This window comes from Salminus brasiliensis, chromosome 25, assembly GCF_030463535.1.
Source record: "Salminus brasiliensis chromosome 25, fSalBra1.hap2, whole genome shotgun sequence".
In the NCBI taxonomy this organism is placed as follows: domain Eukaryota; kingdom Metazoa; phylum Chordata; class Actinopteri; order Characiformes; family Bryconidae; genus Salminus; species Salminus brasiliensis.
The window spans coordinates 23,448,128-23,469,445 of record NC_132902.1 but is presented as its reverse complement, the minus strand read 5'-3'; the positions used below and the strand labels follow the sequence as shown (position 1 = coordinate 23,469,445).

The following is a 21,318-nucleotide window of genomic DNA, read 5'->3' as shown; positions in this document are numbered from 1 at the left end:
CTTATTAAATCCTGAATGCCTCACTTTTGTGTTTCAATCAACTCTGCAAATCCCGCCCGAGGCTTAGCAAGTGCATCTCTCTCTCTCTCTCTCTCTCTGAGAGTTAAGCGAGGGAGGGAGGGCGGTGGAGGAGGACAGTTGCCCACTATTTCTTGCTAAGACACAGAACAGAAGAAGGACTATTCTTCCACACAGTGGTTGACTCTCAGCTGAGATCTACCAGCGTTAATTCATATTCAGCTGGGATGTTCAGCCTAATTGAAGGACAGAACTGGAGAGACGGTATTTCGACGGAAATGACCATTTTCAGATAGAAAGGAGAAACTGGTCACTGGGTGTGTTTCATGTTTGTTGAGCTTCTAGTGGGTTGCTTTTTCTACTAATTTCATAGGTCACGTGATCTTATGATCCTTATTTCTAGAAAACTAAAATGCTGATCACAGTCCGTGTGTGTGTGTGTGTGTGTGTGTGTGTGTGTGAATGTAAAGTAGTCACCAGTTTAATCAGCAGGATTTTTCTAATATAGAGACGCTGTCATGCAATAATTCTCAAAGAGTTATTTTTAAAACCACCCTGAAAATAATAATACCCATAATAAAAACAGGACTGAGCTCATCTTTCATATATAAAAGCTTGTATATCCAATTTCACTGTTTTTTTTACTTTTGACATAAATTCAGAATTTCATGATGACCAATAGAAATGCTCAAAAATTACTTGGAATAAAATACATTTTAAATAGTTTAAATTGACTTTTTTTATTGAAATGTATAAGCAGGATTTTTTTTCTTCAATATAAGCAGAATTTTTTACAATATTTCTTTTACAGTTTTTAAAATATATAAGAGCATTTTCTTCCAGAAATGTATATTCTAATTATATTATATATAAGCTGATCTTATTAGAATATATAAGTATATTCTAATAAGATCAGCTCAGGAGTTTTTATGGAATGAACTATTTGAAATATTACTTTAGCTTTTTTGGTCTGATTAATCATCAGTGCCCCTAAAACTAAAAATCAACCCTGCTGGCCGACGCCACTACTGGTATAAAGCATCTATCACCCTATCAGCCCTATTACTGCCCTCGACTTATTCTCCTACACAAAAACCAGAGAGAACCTGTTCGTCCAGCAGCTCTTTTATAGGCCCGTCCGTCTCCTGTGCAATATTGAACTGTCTGCACTCTTCAGTCCTTTAAATTAAAAGCCTAATTGTGCTGTTTTAATAGAAGAGGGCGGGGACAGAAAAAAGCAATAAGATCAGGTTGGGTTAAAAAAAAAAATGGCAGGGCCACAAGCGCACGCTGCAAAGCGAACACTGCACACACACACACACACACTCACCCTCCTTAGAAAATTGTGGGGCTGAACGATAATCACAAATTAAGTCTTTTTGTATGCGTAGACTCAATTCCATTAGCATGACAAAGCAGCAGTGAAACGGACACGGTGGGGTTTGGGTGAGGCGCGGGCCGAGGGGTGCTCTGGGGTGCTCTAAGGAGGGGCTGAGGGGGCTGAGGGGGCTTCGTCCCGCCGCGCCGCACATTGTGCCCCTTTTGTTGGCGCCCCTTTTAGACGGGACGTGCTTATTGGCCCCCCGCTGGCCGAGAGCAGCGTGACTGATGAGGGGGCGGGGTTGAGTTTGTTGTTGGTAAAATGAGCGCTGTTAGAGCGTGAACGCGGCAGAAGTTGGCCCGGGCTGATCGGAACGGGGTGGGCCACGGCTCCTCCAGGTCAGGAGTCATACACACACACACACACACACACACACACACACACACACACACACACACACACACACACACACACAAACACAAACACAAACAGGAACATCAGAGTCTTTGTTTGTTTTACAGCTTCAATTTAAGATGCAACTAGTGTTGTGTCCTACTGAGGCTACTGAGGTGACCTTAAACAATGAGCGCACCCAGTGACCAGTTCCAGCTTCAGAGGGGGTTTTCCATTATAAAATCATACTGTTCCATACAGTTCAGAGTGAAACTAGTGTCGTTTCTGTGGATTTCTTCAGAATAATGGATGCTGATCATAACTTGAAATCTATTGGCTGTCTGGTTTAAAACACTGTGCCAGATCTCTGAAGCAGACTGAATTGCTTCATCAGGGCCAGTCTGTAATAAAAGTCATAATACAAAAAAGGACCAGTAGGTTCTAGCAGGTTGTATTTTACTACTAATCCCTGTGATCACATGATCCTCATTTCTAAAAAGCTGATCACAGTCTGTGTGTGTGAATGGAAAGCAGTGCTGTATGCATGTAAATGTTACTGTAATCACACAAAAACCTTTTGTTTTTTTCACTTTTTAATATATTGAGAATCTGGCAGTTGTTCTTTACATTGTGTCAGAATTTCATGATGAATGGACCAATAGAAATGCTCCAAAAAGACGTTTTATATTGACTTCCATAGAAAGTTACTTGCTGCTTCGCCATCAGCAGCCGGAGTCTGCGAGAGCACAACTGCCGGTGTTCTCTCTGGGTGGGTAGATGGCACTCTCTCCCCTCATCGCTCTGTTGGTCGGCTGGTGTGGTGTGTCGGCTGCCCGACAATGCCCCCACGGCGGCAGTTTGAAAAGAGGCGTGGCTGGCTTTACATGTATCGAAGGAGACATGAGTTAAGTCCTTACCCTCCTAGAGTCGGGAGCATTTCCTTTGACACATTGTAAAGAACAGCTGCCAGATTCACATTAGGTCACAAAATTAAATAGGTAGGCGGGTATATAATGGGTCCTGATGTGCTAAGAAAAGGCCCCGCTGTAAAGTATTGTACACAGCCTTGCGTGTTGCAGCTGCGTACGATAAGTCTTCTGGGTTATTGTGAGCACAACAAGTCCTGGAGGTTATTGTGAGCTGGAGTTAGAAACTGGCACAAATGTGCAGAGTTCATTATCCAGAGCGACGTATAATCCATAGGCTTTGGGACGGTTTTCATGTACAGCTCCTTTCCTTGTATAGTGCGAGATTAAGAGCGCAATTATCCAGACTTAGGCCCAAAAAGCATCCACAAACACATCCCCTGACCTTATTCAATCTCGCCAGCCTTAGCGCTGTCGCTAATACTCACCCCTAAGAGCACTAGTCTTCTCTTCTAAAGACTTAACTATGCCATTATATTCACCAAGCTCAGTAATCTCCGGCTCCGTGCACTCACTGCACTTTAACATGCCGATTATTACTACAGCCAGTCAGAAAACACGGAGCAGGTTTACACTTAAAGCACTTCACCAAATCACACACCAAGACATGCTAATCTCTGCCTGAGCCCCAAATGGACACAAAAACGCAGGAAGATCTGTGTCTTACAAGCGTGTCAGACCCTGAGTGGGGAAACCGGAGCAGTGGAAATCGATAACACTGAGTGGTGGGCTTACCGAAGCGAGGGCTTTCCCCAGCGCGTCTCCAGTCTGAGAACTTCCAGTGGCATTCCCTCTGTTGGCAGAAGCTACAGAGACACAGAGTCCGAAGTCAAAGGAGAACAATATCCCCAGAAAACAAATCAGTAATGAGTCTCAGAATCTATTATTACAAGTCTTCCAAATTCTGTACTAATACAGACCTAATATCTGTAGTTTTGTACAGTCCAGCTTTGCTGCTGCCCCTGCTACCCTCAATTTAAGAAGTATGATGCTCTGTCTGTCTACATGTCTGTCTGTCTGTCAGTAATTTGGAATCTCAGGAATCTTCCTGTCTGTCCATCTACCTGTATGTCTTTCTGTCTTCTGTCTCCGTTTGCCTATTTATCTAGTTGTATATCTGTCTGTCTGCCTAGCTGTCTGTCCATCTATCTACCTTCCTATCTATCTATCTAAGCATTTGTCTTTTTGCTTATCTGTCTGTCTCTTTGTCTCTGACTGTCTGTCTGCCTATCTGCCTATTTATTTGTCTTATCTGTCTTAGTTTGTCTGTCTCTTACATCTCCTCTGTGTCTATGTAGCTGTCTATCTCTCTTGGTTTGTCTGTCTCTTACATCTCCTCTGTCTGTCTATCTCTCTTAGTGTGTCTGTCTCTCTGTCTGTCTCTTAGTGTCTGTCTCTTACATCTCCTCTGTCTGTCTATCTGTCTATCTCTCTTAGTGTGTCTGTCTCTTACATCTCCTCTGTCTGTCTATCTATCTGTCTATCTCTTAGTGTGTCTGACTCGTACATCTCCTCTGTCTATCTATCTGTCTATCTCTCTTATTCTGTCTGTCTCTTTCATCTCCTCTGTCTGTCTATCTATCTGTCTATCTCTCACATCTTCTCGATCTGTCTATCTATCTATTTCTTTGTCTGCCTACCTGTCTATCGGTCTGTCTATTTGTCTATCTATCCATCTACGCATCCATCTATGTTTTTGTCTTTCTGCCCATCTGTCTGTCTATCTGTCTTTCTGTCTGTCTGTCTGTGGTATAATCACATGCTGATTTCTAAGAAGGAAGGTCTGACCATCACTTCTTGTGGGTGTAAAGAAAGCTTGGCTAAAAAACTGCCAAAGAAAATTCCAAGTCTGTGGTGGATTTTGGAAGTGTGTCTTCCAGCTCATCTGGGTTTTATCACTGTTGTTGTGTGCTATCCAAGACGCAGTGTGACGTACCCATAACTCCCTCTGTGTTGTTGACGGGCGGGGTGTGTGAGGCATTGACGAAGGGTGAGCTGCTGGCGGTGCTGCGGTGGAAGCTGGACATGGGCGGCAGGCTGGAGTTGATGTCCGTCGGGGACACAGGGTGTGGGGGGTAGTTCTGTAAGACACAAGAATACACAATAGACACATTCTATAGAGGAAGACCACAGAATCATCCATACTACTGATAGTGTCAGCCTAGCATGTTTTATACTTGACCCATCCAGGATTGTCATGACAACCAGCACATTAGTCCAAAAAGCCTGAAAGGGATGGTTAATAGCCGGGGTTGCTCTCTGAGCGCTGCAAGGTCAGAAGGTAGTGTGGGCAGATGTGATCTCAGCACTCTGCTGTGAATTACATCAATTCTTTGGATCTATAGATCTGGATGCTATGTGGGTTCTGGAGTGTGGCACTGGTACTGGTAGGTGATGGTTCATTGAGTGATGCCACTGAAGAACCATTTGTGGTCCCATAGAGAACCATGTTCATAACAGAGGAACCAAAAGCACCTTAAAGCACCTTATTTTCAAGACTGTAGGTAGAAAGTGATGTTGCTTTCTCACCAAGCGGTCATGCGAGTGCAGACTGCTGTAGTTTCCAGACTGTGGCATGTGAGATGAAGATCCTCCCAGCATTCCCCCGTACCCGGGCTGGTTGATCCCATTGGAGGAGTTCCATGGGTCGGAGGAATTGTGGGTCCCGTCTGATCAAGGAATAGAGAGAGTGAATTTAAGCATAAACACATTAGAGTCACAGTCTTCCAAGACCCTCATCAACCCCTTAAAACCATTTGATTACTAATCCTAAGACTTAGTGTTCAGTCATTAAGGCTCCTATATGGGTCTTGACTAGATGTAGAGCATCTTTTTAAAAGGTTCTTTAAAGAACCCTTCGTGAAAAGCTCTTAAAGGAACCAACGATGGCTCATCTCTCCCACAGCAACCGTTTTGGCTACTAGAAATCTAAGACGTACATTATATAGCTACACTACACGTCCAAATGTTTGTGGACACCCCTTCTAATTAGTGCATTCAGCTATTTCAGGTTGCAAGTTATGCAAATGTACACACAAAGCTGGTCTAGTCTCTGTAGAGAAGTACTCCCAATAGAATAGGACTCTCTGGAGCAGATATATAAACATGAACCTATTGGCACCATGCCAGGTAATGGAAGGTGTGGGCTAGAGGGGTATAAAGCCCCCCAGCATTGAGCTGTGAAGCAGTGGAAGAACTGTGTCCTCTGGAATGATGGTTGGTGCTCTATCCAACACTTTTGGAATAGGTTGGGGAGTTGGGGATGAGGTGAGGTGGTGATCATCCAACCTCCTGACCTGTCACTGAATGCAATCAAATCATCACTGTAATGCTCCTCTAAAATCTAGTAGAAAGTCTTCTTCCCTGGACAGTAGAGGCAGTTACTCCAACAAAAACAGGATCCACTCTTTTTTAATACTTGATTTTAGAAGAAACAATGAATGAGCAGGTGTCCCAATACTTTTGCCCATATAGTGTATATTCTGTAGATAAATAAGTTCCTGCAGAGCCTAACTTTAGACTACACTGTTTGTGGTCTTTATTTTGGGCCCGGGCTCACTCAGAATGATCACTAGTCCTATGAGCAATGTGTGTGTGTGTGTATGTGTGTGTGTGTGCACGATAGAGAAAGCCAGACCCCAAGCTCAGCTGAGACAACACACACACTACCCTGCTTCACTGCTCTTAAAAACTCCACTCAGACTGAAATATTACCGCTCCACATGCAGCTGCTCAGACACAAATAAAGCACTTCATGCTTCTTAACACAAAAGACTAAAAAATGCATCCCTTAGCACACAAATAAGGTTCTCTGAGGTGGAACCGTAAATGATAAATGGTACCGACTCCACAACAGAGGCCTAAAAATCTTCAGTACATTTAATGTGTGGGTTAAAAACCACTCTTACATACATACACTCAACACATTCGTCCATTCGAAGGACTGTCCACAAACATCTGGACATAGAGTGTAGATCTGCATCATAATTCATTGAGCAGATGATGTCAAAAGGGAAGTCACATGGTGTCTTTTCCAATGAACACTCACCGAAGAAAGTGCTTGCGAACATACTGCTGGGGGGTTTGGACGAAGGATAGGAAGGAGAATCTCTGTTGAAGTCGTCTGAGTTTGGAGACGGTGCGTACACCTGCAAAACAGAGGACAGAGGAGCTGGTATTAGAATGCGTATGGTACAAGTTTAACATTCCGTCATAAAAAGCTGCTGATCTGGGTAGTAAGTGTTTATTTCCTCAGTAAAACACTGATATTAGAATAAACTCTTATAATAACACTCCTACAGAAGGTGGTGGTGGAGGTTCTCCATCACTGTGTTCATCATTAGAACATCTCCAAAGTTCTCCTCTCTCATGGAGTCTAGTATTATTTAGAGTTCTCCTCAGATCAACACCTGGTTTGGTGGTAAATCAGGGCTTAATGATGGTAAATCAGGTGAGCTGCTGCTGCTGCTGCTGCTGATGGAGTTGAACACATCCTCCACGCTGTGCTGGCTGGACTGGGGGGCGTCCAGGAGAAACCTGGAGGAACCAAGCTCTGTTCTTCAGACTAGCTCACCGACAAGATCTCACTACTTTCTTTCTTCAGAATGAGAAGCTCTTGTTTCTCCTTTTTACTGGATTTATCTTCACCTGCTTTATCTGTTCTGATAAGATCTGAAGCTTCTACAGTAAAAACTGTAAAAGAAATAGCTTTAAATAATTGGACTAGGGGCCTAAAAGCTCTGCACAGCACTGTATATATGAACTGATTGGATGCAGAGATCAGAAAAAGCCATGAAACACGCAACCAACAATATCACATACTGTAATTACACCAATCTTATCAGGTAACAGATGGCTAGATTGGAAGTGGTGTTAAAAAAGGAGAGGATTATCTCTGAGGTTTGTGTGTATGAGTGTAAGCCGGCGCATGGGCGGGTGGGTGAGCGGGTGGGTGTTGAAGCTTAATTAGGAAATTATGGCATTGATAAAGCACTGTGTCTGTGTGTATGTGTCAGTGTGTGTGTGCGTATACTCTTTCAACCTGCATGCATATTGTCCTTATCCCAGGAAAGTTATCATATCCAAGAGATACGAGTGACTGTCACAACAGAGGCTGTATGTGGGCTCCTGCATGTGCTTTCTGCATGCGAGTGTGTGCTGGAGTGTATTTTCGGCGCTGTGGGGTCAGTGCAGTGGTTGCAGCTGCAGCAGTGCCCTGTCCCAGAAGAGGAGGATCAAAGCCTGGAGCCCAATAATGTGGCTCTCTGACTTCATCTACTCCAGATGGGGCCAAACCAGCGCTCCATGCCACAGAGAGAGAGAGAGAGAGAGAGAGAGAGAGAGAGAGAGAGAGAGAGAGAGAGAGAGAGAGAGGGAGAGGGAGAGGGAGAGGGAGAGGGAGGGGGAGGGAGGGAAGGGGAGAAGAACAGCGTGGATTGAGACAGGAAAGAGGAGTGGAAAGAGAAGGAAAGGCTAAGCACAGCCGTGCTGAAAGGAAGAATCTCTCTCATTATCCATCATTACGCAGGACAGCCGAAACTCGGTCCAGCCGCAACTTCAGCGTCCTCTCTGTTCACTTGCTGCACGAGGGCCTGATTGAATCTCCACGTTAGTGAAAACCAATCAGCGTAACACGAACCAGATGGGCAAGGTGACTCCACGGGCCAAGCTGGAGCACCCGGGCTCAATGTGTTTCACAGGGAGAAAGAAAGACCTGCCTGTCGGTTCGACATCATGGAAGATGTCTTAACCAATGCATGTCATCTGCAGTGTGGGATACGGAACAGCGCTACGTGAACGACTCCAACTTTTTCTCCAAATTTCTGCATGATTTAATGGTTAAGATGTAAACAAAGTAATTCCGTACGTCATTCTGATTTGTTCGCAGCGGTGGCTAAAGGTTAAATGTGTTTTCTAAACCAGTCACGGTGGAGGGATACAGATTTATCACTAATTTACCATCATCAATGGTACATATTAAACTCAGAACACACGTCTAGGGTCACTGGTGGGTTAAGATGGTAAATAAAATGACTATATTTGGGCCGTAAACGTTGCAATCACTGGTTCTCAACCCTACTTTGTGGGAGGACACTTTGTGGATTTTCCAGAACAGGAAAAGATTAGCCAACACAGCCGGGCTGCCGTGAGCAGTCCTTTAGTACATCAGTCTGATGTGATCTAAGGAAATAAAAGTCTGGTCACTGTTTACTTTGAGAAATCTTCCAGCATTTCTCCATCTGCTCAATCTGTCCCAATGTGGTGTACAGCTGATTAACCCCATCACTTCAGTGCGGCACTTTCCCACTGATTCGTCTGTTTTTGTGAAATGACTGTGTTATCTGACCACACCACCACTGTCATATAAAACCCCCATCACCCCCTTTTACAGGAGAAGGAAAAACCTTCTTAACTTTCAATGGAAGTCAATGGAAAATCTTGTTATTCCAAGTCATTTTGAAGCACAATGCCAAATTCAAATGATATAAAATGTGGAAAAAATGATAATTTGCAACAGGTGCAAGAGATGTAAACTAGGCTGAGGAAGGCTGGAGAGTTTTAGAGAGTCACACACTGCAAGAAATGTAGAATTCTACGGTTTAGTTTTTTCTGTAAGAGAAGAAATCACTTGCTATTGTCATTATTGTGTGTTGTTGATTTATGTAAGGTGTAAATAAGTTCATATCCCTTACAGAGACACACCCCTGACATATAATTACTGTTTATCTACTGGATTTAAATAATGTTATGTATATATTTGTAAATATCACAAAAAAATAACTGTGGTGTGTAAAAGTAGAGGTCCATCAAACGCAGGTTTTATTTTTTTCCAATATTTTTATGTTTTAGTCAAAAAATAGGAGTGTCCAGTGTGTAAAATGTCCAGAAAATATTCTAGTAGAGTATATGAACTTTCACTAAGAGAATTTCACTTAAACAAAATGTGTAATTTATCCTACAGGTGCCCAAACTTTTGGATGGGACTTGTTTCCATCAACTTTCTGTTTGAAAATATGTCATTTACCCCCTAACTTAACGCCTTAACTTGCCCCCAAAGCAAAGAAAATCCTGTGGCAGAACTTGGTGGTACCATGATGGTATCAAAGCTAGAGGAAACTGTAAGTAAAGGAGCTCTGATCAGTTCATTAATCGAATAAAAGCCAACAGATTAATCACAACTCTAAAAATAAGCCTTATGATCCATCCAAACGCCCTCACACCTCCAGCACGTGCATCATCATCACCTAAAGCCCTGGACAGCTTATCCAGCAGGATGTGGTGAGTTACCTTGCTGAGGCAGCAGTAACCGGGCCATGTGATTGGCTGTTGCCGGCGTCAGCAGGCTCGTGCGGGTTTCGCGTGCTCACACACATGCGGCCCGGCCGGTGGAAGTCCCCTGGTGATGAAAGGTTGGGGCGGTTTTGAGGCTTTGACTCACCCTCGGGGCTCAATGGGCAGCATATGGCTGAGGATAATGCTAATTGCCCTCTTTAGCTTGAGCTAACCAGCCGAGCCGTTAATAAACCACCCCGAAACACCGGGCACCCCACATTGGCACCACCAGGAGAGAGATTTGGGGGGGGGGGGTGGATGAGAGGGAAAGGAAGAGGGAGGGAGCGATGGAGAGGGTGTGTGTGTGTGTGTGTGTTTCCTTTGACCAGGACATTAATTAAAGGGCTGTCAATCTCGCCCTGCACTCTGATCTCGACACCCGGGACATTTGAGGCTTCTTTCAAGACATTTGAGGGTTTTTTTTTTTTGAAGGTTCTGCTTTTTCAAAATCACTCTGATCACATGACCACTTCAGCCCAAACCACAGAGGCCGGGAATATGAAATTAGCCTGGGATCACTCTCAAAGCGTTATTAAAACCACTCTGAAAATAACACGAATAATAAAAACAGGACTGTGCTCATCTTTCATATCTAAAAGACCACAGTGGTTGACCTTGTATATCCAATTTCTCTGCTTTTCACTTGATGCATGATTTGGGGTCTGGGAATTGATCTTTATACAGTGTCCAAATTTTATAACGAACGGACCAATAGAAACACTCCAAAATATCTTGGAATATTTTGTTTTTACATTGACTTCCATTGAAAGTTAAGAAGGTTTTTTCCATCTCCTGTAAAGTTGAGATTTTGGACATCTGCCGGTTTTGCAAGACAGCACTGACGAGTAGCTATCTATATGTAATACCCTGCATGTGTTCAGTTGTTGTTTATTTATTTATTTATTAGCTATTATTTGAAAATTAATGAATGGACCAACAGAACAGAACAAAATGGTCCAAAAACAACCAGTTATGCTTATTTTTTTGCTCAGTGTAGTTCTGAAAGTGTGCCAGTTTTGTGTAGTAAGTTGTACAAAATGTGTACAAATGGTGTAGGGGGGAGTCTGGAGACGTGGGGGGGCCTGGGGGTGGTGTAACTTCACCTTCATCGTTCCTCTCAGCCGTCACACCTTCCTTTGATCTCCGCCCGACACCCATCACAACAACACATGGAAAAACCATTAAATTGTCAACATGCGGATAAAGCCAACGACGGCGGTTAGAAGAGAGAAGAGGAGAGGAGAGTGGAAAAAAAAAATTACCCTCTTAAAAAATAAATGATTATAGAAGGCAAAAAACCAGGCCACAGAAAAGAGAGAGGGGGAAAAAAGAGAAGCTGCACGGAGAAGCTCTCGCAGCCTCAGGGCTGCAAGTGACAACAGAGTATCCTGCCTGTGCACGTCACTTGTTTGGAATCAAACCGAAGCCTGAGGGCCTTCCTTTTCAGCTCCCATCTCGCACACTTAGCAAGGCGAAAAGGCACGCTGCACACACACAATGAGCCTCTATTGTAGAGCCTGACACAACACGCACGACGGTTAAAGCCAAGTTCTTCTGCAAGGACCAAACTTTCAAACTTCGGAGGCTTCAAAGGGCTCTGGGCCCAACAGGTGCAGATGTGAGCCTCTTCATTGAAAGACTTTTCCGAGCATGTAAACGTGGCTCAAAACGAACAAAGGACCCAAGTGAGAGACTGGATCACGTTTGGGAACGTCTTCAACGTCTCCACACTCTTAATAATAAAGGTGCTTTATGTGGTTCTTTGAGTGAAACCATAGAACCGAGGTAGATCTTCAGGAGCATCATGAACTGTTCAGGAGTGGGGGGCTCAGAGTTGCTCAGCGATCTAATTCACTTCCACTATGGCCTGGGGGAGGGTTCTGAGTTTGAATCCTAAGCCATGCTGCTTTGCCATCAGCAGCCGGAGTCGGGGAGAGCACAACTGGTTGTTCTCTCTCCGGGTGGGTAGATGGCGCTCTTTCCCTCAGCACTCTTAAGCGATGCAGTGTAGCTGGGGACCCGATGCTTTCCCTCGAGGATGTCAACTGCTGGCTTTACATGTATCGGTTGGGACATGTGTTAAGTCCTTATCTTCCTAATGTCGGAGGAATTGCTACTGCTAGGGGGCGCTGTGAACAGGTGAGGAAATTGGCAGAACTGGAAATGGAAAAATCTGACAAACAAATGGTCATTTTGAAGAAAGTGCACAAACTAGGGTCCAAATTTCATGAAAACTTTTCTAATAAAAGTAACAAACAATGAGGTGACTTCAAAAAAACAAACAAACAACTGCTTTCCAACCCTCCGTCCATCCTGCAGATCCACATACGCAACTGAAGCACTTCACACGTCATAAATGAACCGAATCAAAGTGAAGCTGCATGTGCTACACGGCCATAAAATGATTATTACCAGCTTGACGTTCAAACAATTTCATGCAACTGAGGCTAAAACAGCACGGCCTTCAAAAGCGAAAAAACAAACAAATGAAAAACACATATACACAATATGGACAAAAGTATTGGGACACCTGCTCACAGCTCAAACACATCACATCTGTGTCGGCAATGGCTGCAGCTTAAAGTAGTTGAATGCGTTTATTAAAAGGGGTGTCTACAAACATTTGGACAACCTTTTTGTACGTATATGATTTAAACGTATTCAGGCTTAAAGCAATGAAAGGAGTATTTTTATGGGGAATTTATGGACTGTTTTGGATTATAAAGTTAAACTCTGACCCAGGCTGCCCACATGCTCCTCATTTTCTCGCTTTATTCCGAATGGCAATATGAGCCTGGAAATACTTAATATAAAAAGATCAAAGTGAGCTTTGTGCTGCAGGAACAAAGCGTAATGGGCTCCGAGCTCGCAGCTCTCTGGACTCTGTCAGAAGGCCTAAAGGTGACTCGCTCCACGCAAACAGAGCGAAAGCAGCAAACACGGTTTTAAGGCTGTGAAAGCATCATGCGAAAGCAACTGTTTTCTTTCGCCTCACTTGTTTAAAAAAACAACAACAAAAAAACGAGCTGCACTTGTGATGTGAATAAAACATGAAATCCTAAATAAATTAATAAGCAACAAGGGAACAAGTTCATTCCTAAATTCAGCTAACAGATGGAGAATCCTCCTGAGATGAGAGAGAGAGAAAGTGCGCGAGAGAGAGAGACCGCGCGAGAGACTGACTTTGATGGGAACTTTTCCTCTCTCAGCTGAAGTTAAGAGTTTAGTCTACTTTGTCTCTCGCTCACTCTCTCTCTTGCGCACACACACACACACACACACACACTCACTCACTCACTCACTCACTCACTCTCACGCTCACCCTCACATTCAACTCGCGCACTTTCTCTCTCTCATCTCACGCATGTAGTAAAACACAGGGGTAGACAGTAAGGAAAAAGCACAGTATCACTGCACTTTAAAGGCATTACATGATGCATAACGTATCATTCGCTCACTCACACTTTCACTTTCGCTCTCACTCTCTCTCTCTCACTCTCAGAAGAGTGTACCAGGGCCTATTTTTTGTGCTGCAGCTGTTATTTTTACTTTTCGCTACCTTTCGCCTTTCTGCCACCCTCAGCTCATCCCAAAAGTACTGGATGGAGCTCCACCACCATCATTCCAGAGAACACAGTTCTTCCACTGCTTCACAGCTCAATGCTGGGGGGCTTTATACCCCTGGTATTATAGTGCCATAGTGCCAGGAGGTTCATGTTTATCTCCTGCAATACTTCTCTACATCTGTGTCAGCAATGGGCACAACTTACAGTAGCTGAATGCATTCATTTGAAGGGATGTCCACAAATATTTGGACATGTTAGTGTATATATATAGACCTTCTATCTTCATTTTTGCATTTGCATTTGACATAATGTGAATCTGTCAGTTGTTCTTTACACTGTGTCCTAATTTCCAGTTTCACACCAGCAGAAATGCGTCAAACTGATTTGGAATTAAATGTTTTTACATCGACTTCCAATAAAAGTTAAGAAGGGGTTTTCCTTCTACCGTAAAGCTGATTTTACCATTCTGTTATTTACATGTGTCCATATGTCATATACCACTGCATCCTTATTCTATGTACTCTGTGTTGCTATACACACTACTGTGTCCTATATGCATTATGTATGTACAAAAATCAACATAGCATGTAATAACCCCTTCGTAGACCTACGCCATCCTTAATTTTGCACTCACTATCCAAAAAATTAATTTTTCATCTTTCATCTTAAAATATAAAAATTAAACAGGGAGTTCTGGTTAAAACCCAAGAGCATTTTGGTGCCTCAGTTTCCCCTACATGGTCCTGAAAGTGCGCCTAAACAAGCACAAACACACACAGAAAATAAAGTTTTCAGAGGAGTGCAGAAATCAAAGGCTGTGTATAGTGGAGGTGGAGGAGACCCATCATGCTCCCTGTAGAGGGAAGAATGCCTGACTGATTAAAAACAGATGGAATAACAGCAAACGCTGCTGCTCCGAGCTCAATCGGCAAACAGGAAAATCTAACCTCAACACACAGCCTCTTTCGCTTAATCACTCCCAGATTCCCAGCACTTGTTATTACTGCAAGCAAGTATCGGCTGTGCAGACGTTCACAACACACACACACTTACACGCTCCCTAAACTCACACTGCACACACTGTCGGACTGAGGTCAAAAGGGATCACAGATTCAATTAAGTCTCTATAGCATTATCAGGTCTTACAACAGAACCTAGAACCATATAAATCCTTGTATCTTTCTGTAATCTGGGTTATTTTGGTTGATTTGTCATGAAATGTACATTCAATTTAAGTTTAAGTCATTTAATATGAATATAAGCAAGAATATAAGCTGCTACAGTGGTGGAGAATGTGGGCAAAACCTGACATAATGATACTAGAAGACATGTTCATGATGCTTATCATGGTATTTTTGCACCAGTAGTGATTTCTAAACAGCATTTCACATTTCTGGCTGCAAGAACAGGAATAATTGTGTCTTTAATGCACGTAATAATGCACGTCTGTACTGGTGCACTTCTGTATCACCATCATATGCACAGAAAAGCATGAAGTGATTTTGTAATTTACCACCATAACTTTAAACATCACCATACTGACCACCCTTAACTATGTTCTGAGGGCTGGCATGTGAGCAACAATTCATATTAACTTCTTTTTTTCCAATAAATTCAGCCAATTTCCATCTAAAATAGGCCGAGCTGCAACCAGACTCCCCATAGACACGTCCAGAATATGTCCAAAGCCACTTTGACACTCAGGCTTGCTGTTTTAGCGTGACCTGGCTCTTTCTGATGTAATGGAAACATGTCAGAAGACCAGGAGAGAAAAAGACAGAGAGATACACACTCCCACAGACACACCGCTCACTCTCCCACACACACACACACACACACACACACATATTCCTTTCAGTTCTGAAGTTCAGAGCGCAGCATTACCCCACAACTCAACCTGACGGCCTTTCCCGAGTGTGAAAAATGTGTTTGCACATACTCAGACACACTTAAACACACACACACACACACACACACACACACACAGAGAGACACATATGAAAAGAGCACTCACCGATTTCCCGTTGTAGTAATACATCAGAGAGTTGCTGCCCATTCCAGGCACTGGATAAGCGCAGTACATGATAAAGAGCTTCGGTAAGACCAAGTAAGACTAACACTCAGCAAGTGCAGCAGCGTCTCAGCGCAACAGCAACGCACACACACACACTCACTCACACACACGTCCGTTTCCTACACATACATCCAGCCGGTCGGAGCGAGAGACTTAATTCCTTCAGTTCTGGACGCTACACATGGATCTACTCACACAGACCTTATGCAAAACAGGGCTAAACCATTGCAGCCGGCGGTTGAGGAGGGGGGTGGCTTAGGGCAGAGGAGGGAGGGGCTTAAGCCTCATAAGTGCTGAGGCAAAAGGAGTGGAGGGAAAACCAGAGAGAAGGAGGGGGGGAAGGGGTGAGTGAGAGAGAGAGAGAGAGAGAGAGCGAGGGAAAAAGAGAGAGAGAGAAAGGGAGGGAGAGCGAGAGAGGGAGAGAGCGCGCAGAAAAAAAAAGATAAAGGGGGGGGGTAGAAAACAAACGAGTGAGGGGGATTTAATCGCACTTACAAAAAGAGAGGAGTAAAATTTTGTTGATGTTTTGTGGGGAGGGAGGAGAATCACCGGAACTGGAACTAATACTGGTTTTATTTACCGGTCGAATAACGCAGAATGAGTTGATTCTGGGAGGTAAATGGAAAGTTGAATGAGACCACAGGAAAGCAGAACACAGAAACTCTCAGAAACAGGTTTTAAGGTTTTAATCCTGAGCCGATTAATCTTTTGTTTATGCACTTTTTTTTGCTTATAGAGGCTGGATTGAGGGATGAGACCTTCTGAGTAATTCAGACGGGGCAAGGGCGATTATCCTCAACAAAAGCAGCACTGTTCTCACTCCATATCCTATATATATATATATTGTATATATTCACAACAATAACAATAATCATAATCATAATAATAATAATAATAATAATTAATATAAAATTATTATTGTATTTTTATAGCTTTTTATTGCAATTACTCTATTCTATTCTAAATTCTATCAATATTATATTAGAAAAACTATATTAGTTTTTCCATGACATTTTAACGTGATTATTTAACTAAAACAAACACTACATCATTATTTTTTTTACTTTTAGGCATAATGTGAATCCGACAGTTGTTCTTTACACACGATGAATGGACCAATAAAAAATGCTTTTATAATTTTTTTGTTTTTAAATACATTCACTTCCACTGAAAGTTAAGAAGGTCTTTTTCTTCTGCTGTGAGGTTTTTGGAGACACATGGGTTTTATGTGTATATAATCTCTGTTTGAATTAGCCTTGTTAAAAAAGAAACAGTCCAGGCTGAAACACTCCTTATAACTTTAGCAGGGTGGGGCGGGGCTAAACTGCTGTAGGCTGAAAAGTCAGACCTGTGACAATGCACTGGCGTTTGTGACATCACAAAAAAATATTAATAAAAAAAGCAGTTTTTAACGTAGTTTTATGCGGCGAAGTTCACATGTTCCTAAATTTAACAAAGATGTAATACTATAATGGTTTTCTTTCAAGGAGAACTGAGTTTTCCTGGATTCACAGTTCAAGCCCTTCAGGCCCGTCAGTGGAGACGGACTCCCTCACAGTGGGGAGAGGAGAAGGGAGGCGCTGATTAAAGAGGAAAGCCTCTAAAAGGAGGAGCAGCAGAGCTGGGACTGTAAAAATAAAGACATTTCACAAAAATAAAAGAACCGGAGTCTGACTTCAGCTACCCGGTGTGTGTGTAAGTGTGTGTGTGAGAGTGTGTACAGAGTGTGGGTACTGGAACATGGTTTCACACTGAGCTCTGTAGTGAACTCAGTAGTCAGTAGTGTTGTTTCGGCGGTCTCCCGCTGAGCTCTCTCGGACACAGAGCTGTTGAACGCATCCAACAGCTGCAAAGGAGCCGAGCCTGACGTCAAAAACACCACGATACTCCATTTCCTCACACACACACACACACACACACACACACACACACACACCGCTCGCTCTCTTTAACCAGTCCCCAAGCCCCCTTAAGGGCCTCTCGGCAACAGCCAGGGGGAAAGGGGGGGGGGCAACCCAAACAACAGTTGCACAGAGATAGAGGGAGAGAGAGAGAAAAAGAGAGAGAGAGAGAGATGGAGAGATGGGGAGAGAGAGGGAGGAAAGGAAAGAAATGAATGAGTCTAGTTGGTAGACAATGAAAGAGAGGAAGAGCAACCAAAAAACGAAATGGTGGAGTTTAATATGTGGAAGAAAGAGAGAGAGAGAGAGAGAGAGAGAGAGAGAGAGAGAGAGAGAGAGAGAGAGAGAGAGGGAGGAGGAGGAGGAGGAGAGAGAGAGAGAGATAAAGAAAGAGAGAGAGATAGAGACAAATAGAAACAGTAAGACAGATAGAAGAGAGGGAGAAAAAAGAAGGAGGAAGAGGGTGAGAGAGGGAGAGCGAGAGCAAGAGAGATGGACGACAGACGAAAGAGGAAATCGACTAAAAAGAAATGGTGTAGAGGGTGAGGTAGAGAAGAGGAAGAGAGAGAGAGATAGAAAGGGAGGGAGGGAGGGAGAGAGAGAGAGAGAGAGAGAGAGATAGAGATAGAGAGAGAGAGAGAGAGAGAGAGACAGAAAGAGAGAGAGAGAAAGAGAGAGGGAGGGAGAGGGAGAGAGAGATAGAGAGAGAGAGAGAGAGAGATGTCATGCTGTGGTGCCGTTAAAGCTCACTGTTTCATGTGTGTGTGTGTGTGTGTGTGTGTGTGTGTGTGTGTGTGTGTGTGCGCGTGTGTGTGTCCCTGCAGGCCTGCTGATCCGAACACTGCCCCCTAGACCCCTTCACAACATTACTGTTATGGAAAGATGAAAGCCACCCCCGCCCCTCCCCCCTCCCCCCTCCTCTAAAACCGATACTTTATTATGCTTTTCTCTGTAATTCTATTATTATTTATTCCTCTTTCTTCTCCGAGCGAGACTCTTTCAAACCGTTCCAAGGCAGTGAAATCGTCAGGCTGGTACCGCTTTAAAATCTGGAGCCGTTTCAAGTTGATGCTTTGAGGGAGAGTGCCCATGATAGAAAGCCCTGTTTGAAGCCTCCAAAAACCAAGTCCAGATAAAGAATGCACCACTGAGAAGAAAAGAAAATGAAAAAAGAAAAAAAAAAATCAAAAGAGATAATAAAAAAAAAGCAAAACAAAAAGACAGACTCATCACAAGCAAAAGCAAATCACGGACATATGTCCATAGTGTCCCAGCGTTCCCAGCGTATAGTCGGCTTTGTTCTCAGAGTGGTGAAAAGGAAGTCGGCCCACTGGGAACAGTTTGTGACGAGGCTGGTTTTTGTTTTTTTGGGTTTTTTTTAGCACAAATATAGTCAAAACACGGCATCCATGCTGAATCTAAGCTACGGCAGCAGACGCTTAATGAGACCGATATGCTGCAGGAGTCACGGACTGTGGTTTGATCTGCTCAGTTGATGGAAATGAAATTTACACAGTTTTCTTGTAGACTTCCTGATGTGGTTTCTGACACACTGTTATCTAAGAAAGTACTAAAACACACAGCATAGCTGCAAACAGTAGCAGCAGCCCTCCTAAAGCCTGAATTATGCCCATGCCTTATATAACAGCGGCCAATACAGAGTCAGAGAGCACATACGCAGGTCAGACGGGGGTTACCGAACAACTCCACACTGGGATGGTTTAGGCCTGCAGTTAGCCTGAAGTTAACAAGTGGGTATACGTTACATAGCCGAGCTGTAATCCGTACTGCAGCTCCAGTGGTACCAGTACTATTGAGGTCTACCCACTTTTGGTCACTGGTTTATTAAAATGTGCTAAAAGTACTCCAATATACCATATATATCAAATGTACTTTTAACAGCAGCACACAATCAAACCTTCTACTCTGCCCCTTCCAGCACTGCACGTGCCATTCTGTCCTTAGGTTGCCAGATACACTTACCAGTTCTACCATAATCAGTACTCACTCATAACTCCATTTGTTTGTATTTTCTGCTGTCCGATAGCAAATATTTTCATCTCCATGGTAAATATGAATAGATGTAAAAAAACAACGCACCCTGCTAAATTCATCATTTCCCCAGTTTGTTGCAAAAAAGCGAATCTGCTAGAAACCCAGCAGGGAAAGAACCAGCACAGAAATGAAAACAGTACAGATGTGCTCTCAAGCCTTCCGTTCTGCGCCTTCTGTCACTGTACGCGCTGATCTGTTGTTAGGTTGCCAGTTATTTAACATCAGACTCAATTATCCACTCATGAGATCATTATTTTTTATTTTTCTACTGACCGAAATCAAGGTCAAATCTTTCTGGCACATTAGTTTGTTTAGACAGTACCTCAAAGGTCCTGCTAACTCAGCATTTTCCACCTGCAAATGGATTTTTAAACCACCCCAGGATTTTGGGAAAATAGCAAATCTGGCAACCCAGCAGGGAAAGACCCAGTGAGTTCTTAATGAAAACAGTACAAGTGTTGTCAACGAATGTCAACGAACCCTTAAACCTTCTGTTCTGCCCCTTCTGTCATTATAAGTGACAGTCTGTTGTTAGGTTGCCAGTTATTCAACACCAGAATTAATATTCACTCCTAAAATCATACCAGAAAATACATTCACTCAAAATACCATTTCTGTTCATTTTCTACTGTCTGAAATCAGAAAGTGTCAGATCTCTTTGGCAATGAGGTGAATTTCAATGGCCATCAAATATAACCAGCCCATAACTTCATCATTTCCACCTGCAACTGATTTATCTAACTATCCCAGGCAAATCTGGCAAGCCAGTGTGGGTAAAAAAGAAAAATAATTTCTGGTTGCCATAGTAACCATATTAAAATCCTTCTGTTGTCCCGCTGTTTACTACAGTTACACGTCTGCAGCAATCTTCAGACTGTTATAGCAGTTTCACCCCCCTCACCAGAGTCGGCACCTATGGCTGAATATATGTAATAAATATGGGGATATATCTAAACATGGGGATTAGTCCCCTTACACACAGAACTCAACACAATCTGATGCCTTCACTCATGACTTGTTTTCTGTACTGCTGTTCATTAGACTAGACTGGAGGAAGCTCCGTCAATGGTCTTCCTCTGAGACTGAGAGCGCTTCCTCTGGGTTTGGCCTTGATGAATGATCCGCTGCTGCCAAACACAGAGGGGCCGGGCCTGAGCAGACACATCATGCACCCAAACAAGAATCTTATGTAAGGTTAATGTTGTTATGCCATTACAATCAAACCCACGCACTGTCACTGTCTTTTCCTCCACTGTAAGGCCTTTTTGCATGGACCACAGGCTCTGCTACAACAGTGTTCCAGCCAGGGGAGAGTGACCAGACTTCGTAAACCTGTACATCAGGACAAACTGTCCGCCTGTGTCTCTCCCTCCATCCTCCACAGTCAATCCAATCCAAACAGCCCCGCCAAAGCAATTTCACCCAGTTACCCAACGTCCACCACAGCTCCTCGCTGCCATCTGACCTACAACTGCTGAGTGTGAGGCTCACGTGCGTCAGACATCAGGCCAGGTAACCTTATCCAGCTCAGCTCACGCCAGCTCCCCTTTACACACATCACAGCTTAAGCCAATCACAGCTGACTGTTGACAGAGAAGGCTTTTAGCAGGCCACAACCAGCGATAAGATGCTACACACCTATAGTGACTCAGGTTTGCGTTCATGAGGCAGTCAATCACAGACTAGTCAATCACAGACTATTAACATAGAACTTCCAGATGTTGTTGCGGTC

At 43.4% G+C, this 21,318-nt stretch overlaps 1 protein-coding gene across 7 annotated transcripts in view; it reads right to left on the bottom strand.

Moving 5' to 3' along the window:
- Positions 1 to 21,318, bottom strand: part of tcf12 (transcription factor 12) — a 163,713-nt gene that overhangs the window by 23,233 nt on the left and 119,162 nt on the right. For 5 of the 7 annotated variants that reach the window (XM_072671773.1, XM_072671772.1, XM_072671774.1 and 2 more), the window contains 4 exons: positions 6,707 to 6,806; positions 5,188 to 5,327; positions 4,595 to 4,739; positions 3,394 to 3,464 (listed from right to left, as the gene is read on the bottom strand). In XM_072671773.1, coding sequence (XP_072527874.1) covers positions 3,394 to 3,464; positions 4,595 to 4,739; positions 5,188 to 5,327; positions 6,707 to 6,806 — 456 coding nt within the window. Of the gene's footprint in view, positions 1 to 3,393; positions 3,465 to 4,594; positions 4,740 to 5,187; positions 5,328 to 6,706; positions 6,807 to 15,570; positions 15,925 to 21,318 lie in introns of those variants that run through there. The other 2 variants (XM_072671775.1, XM_072671776.1) reach the window with 2 other exon arrangements.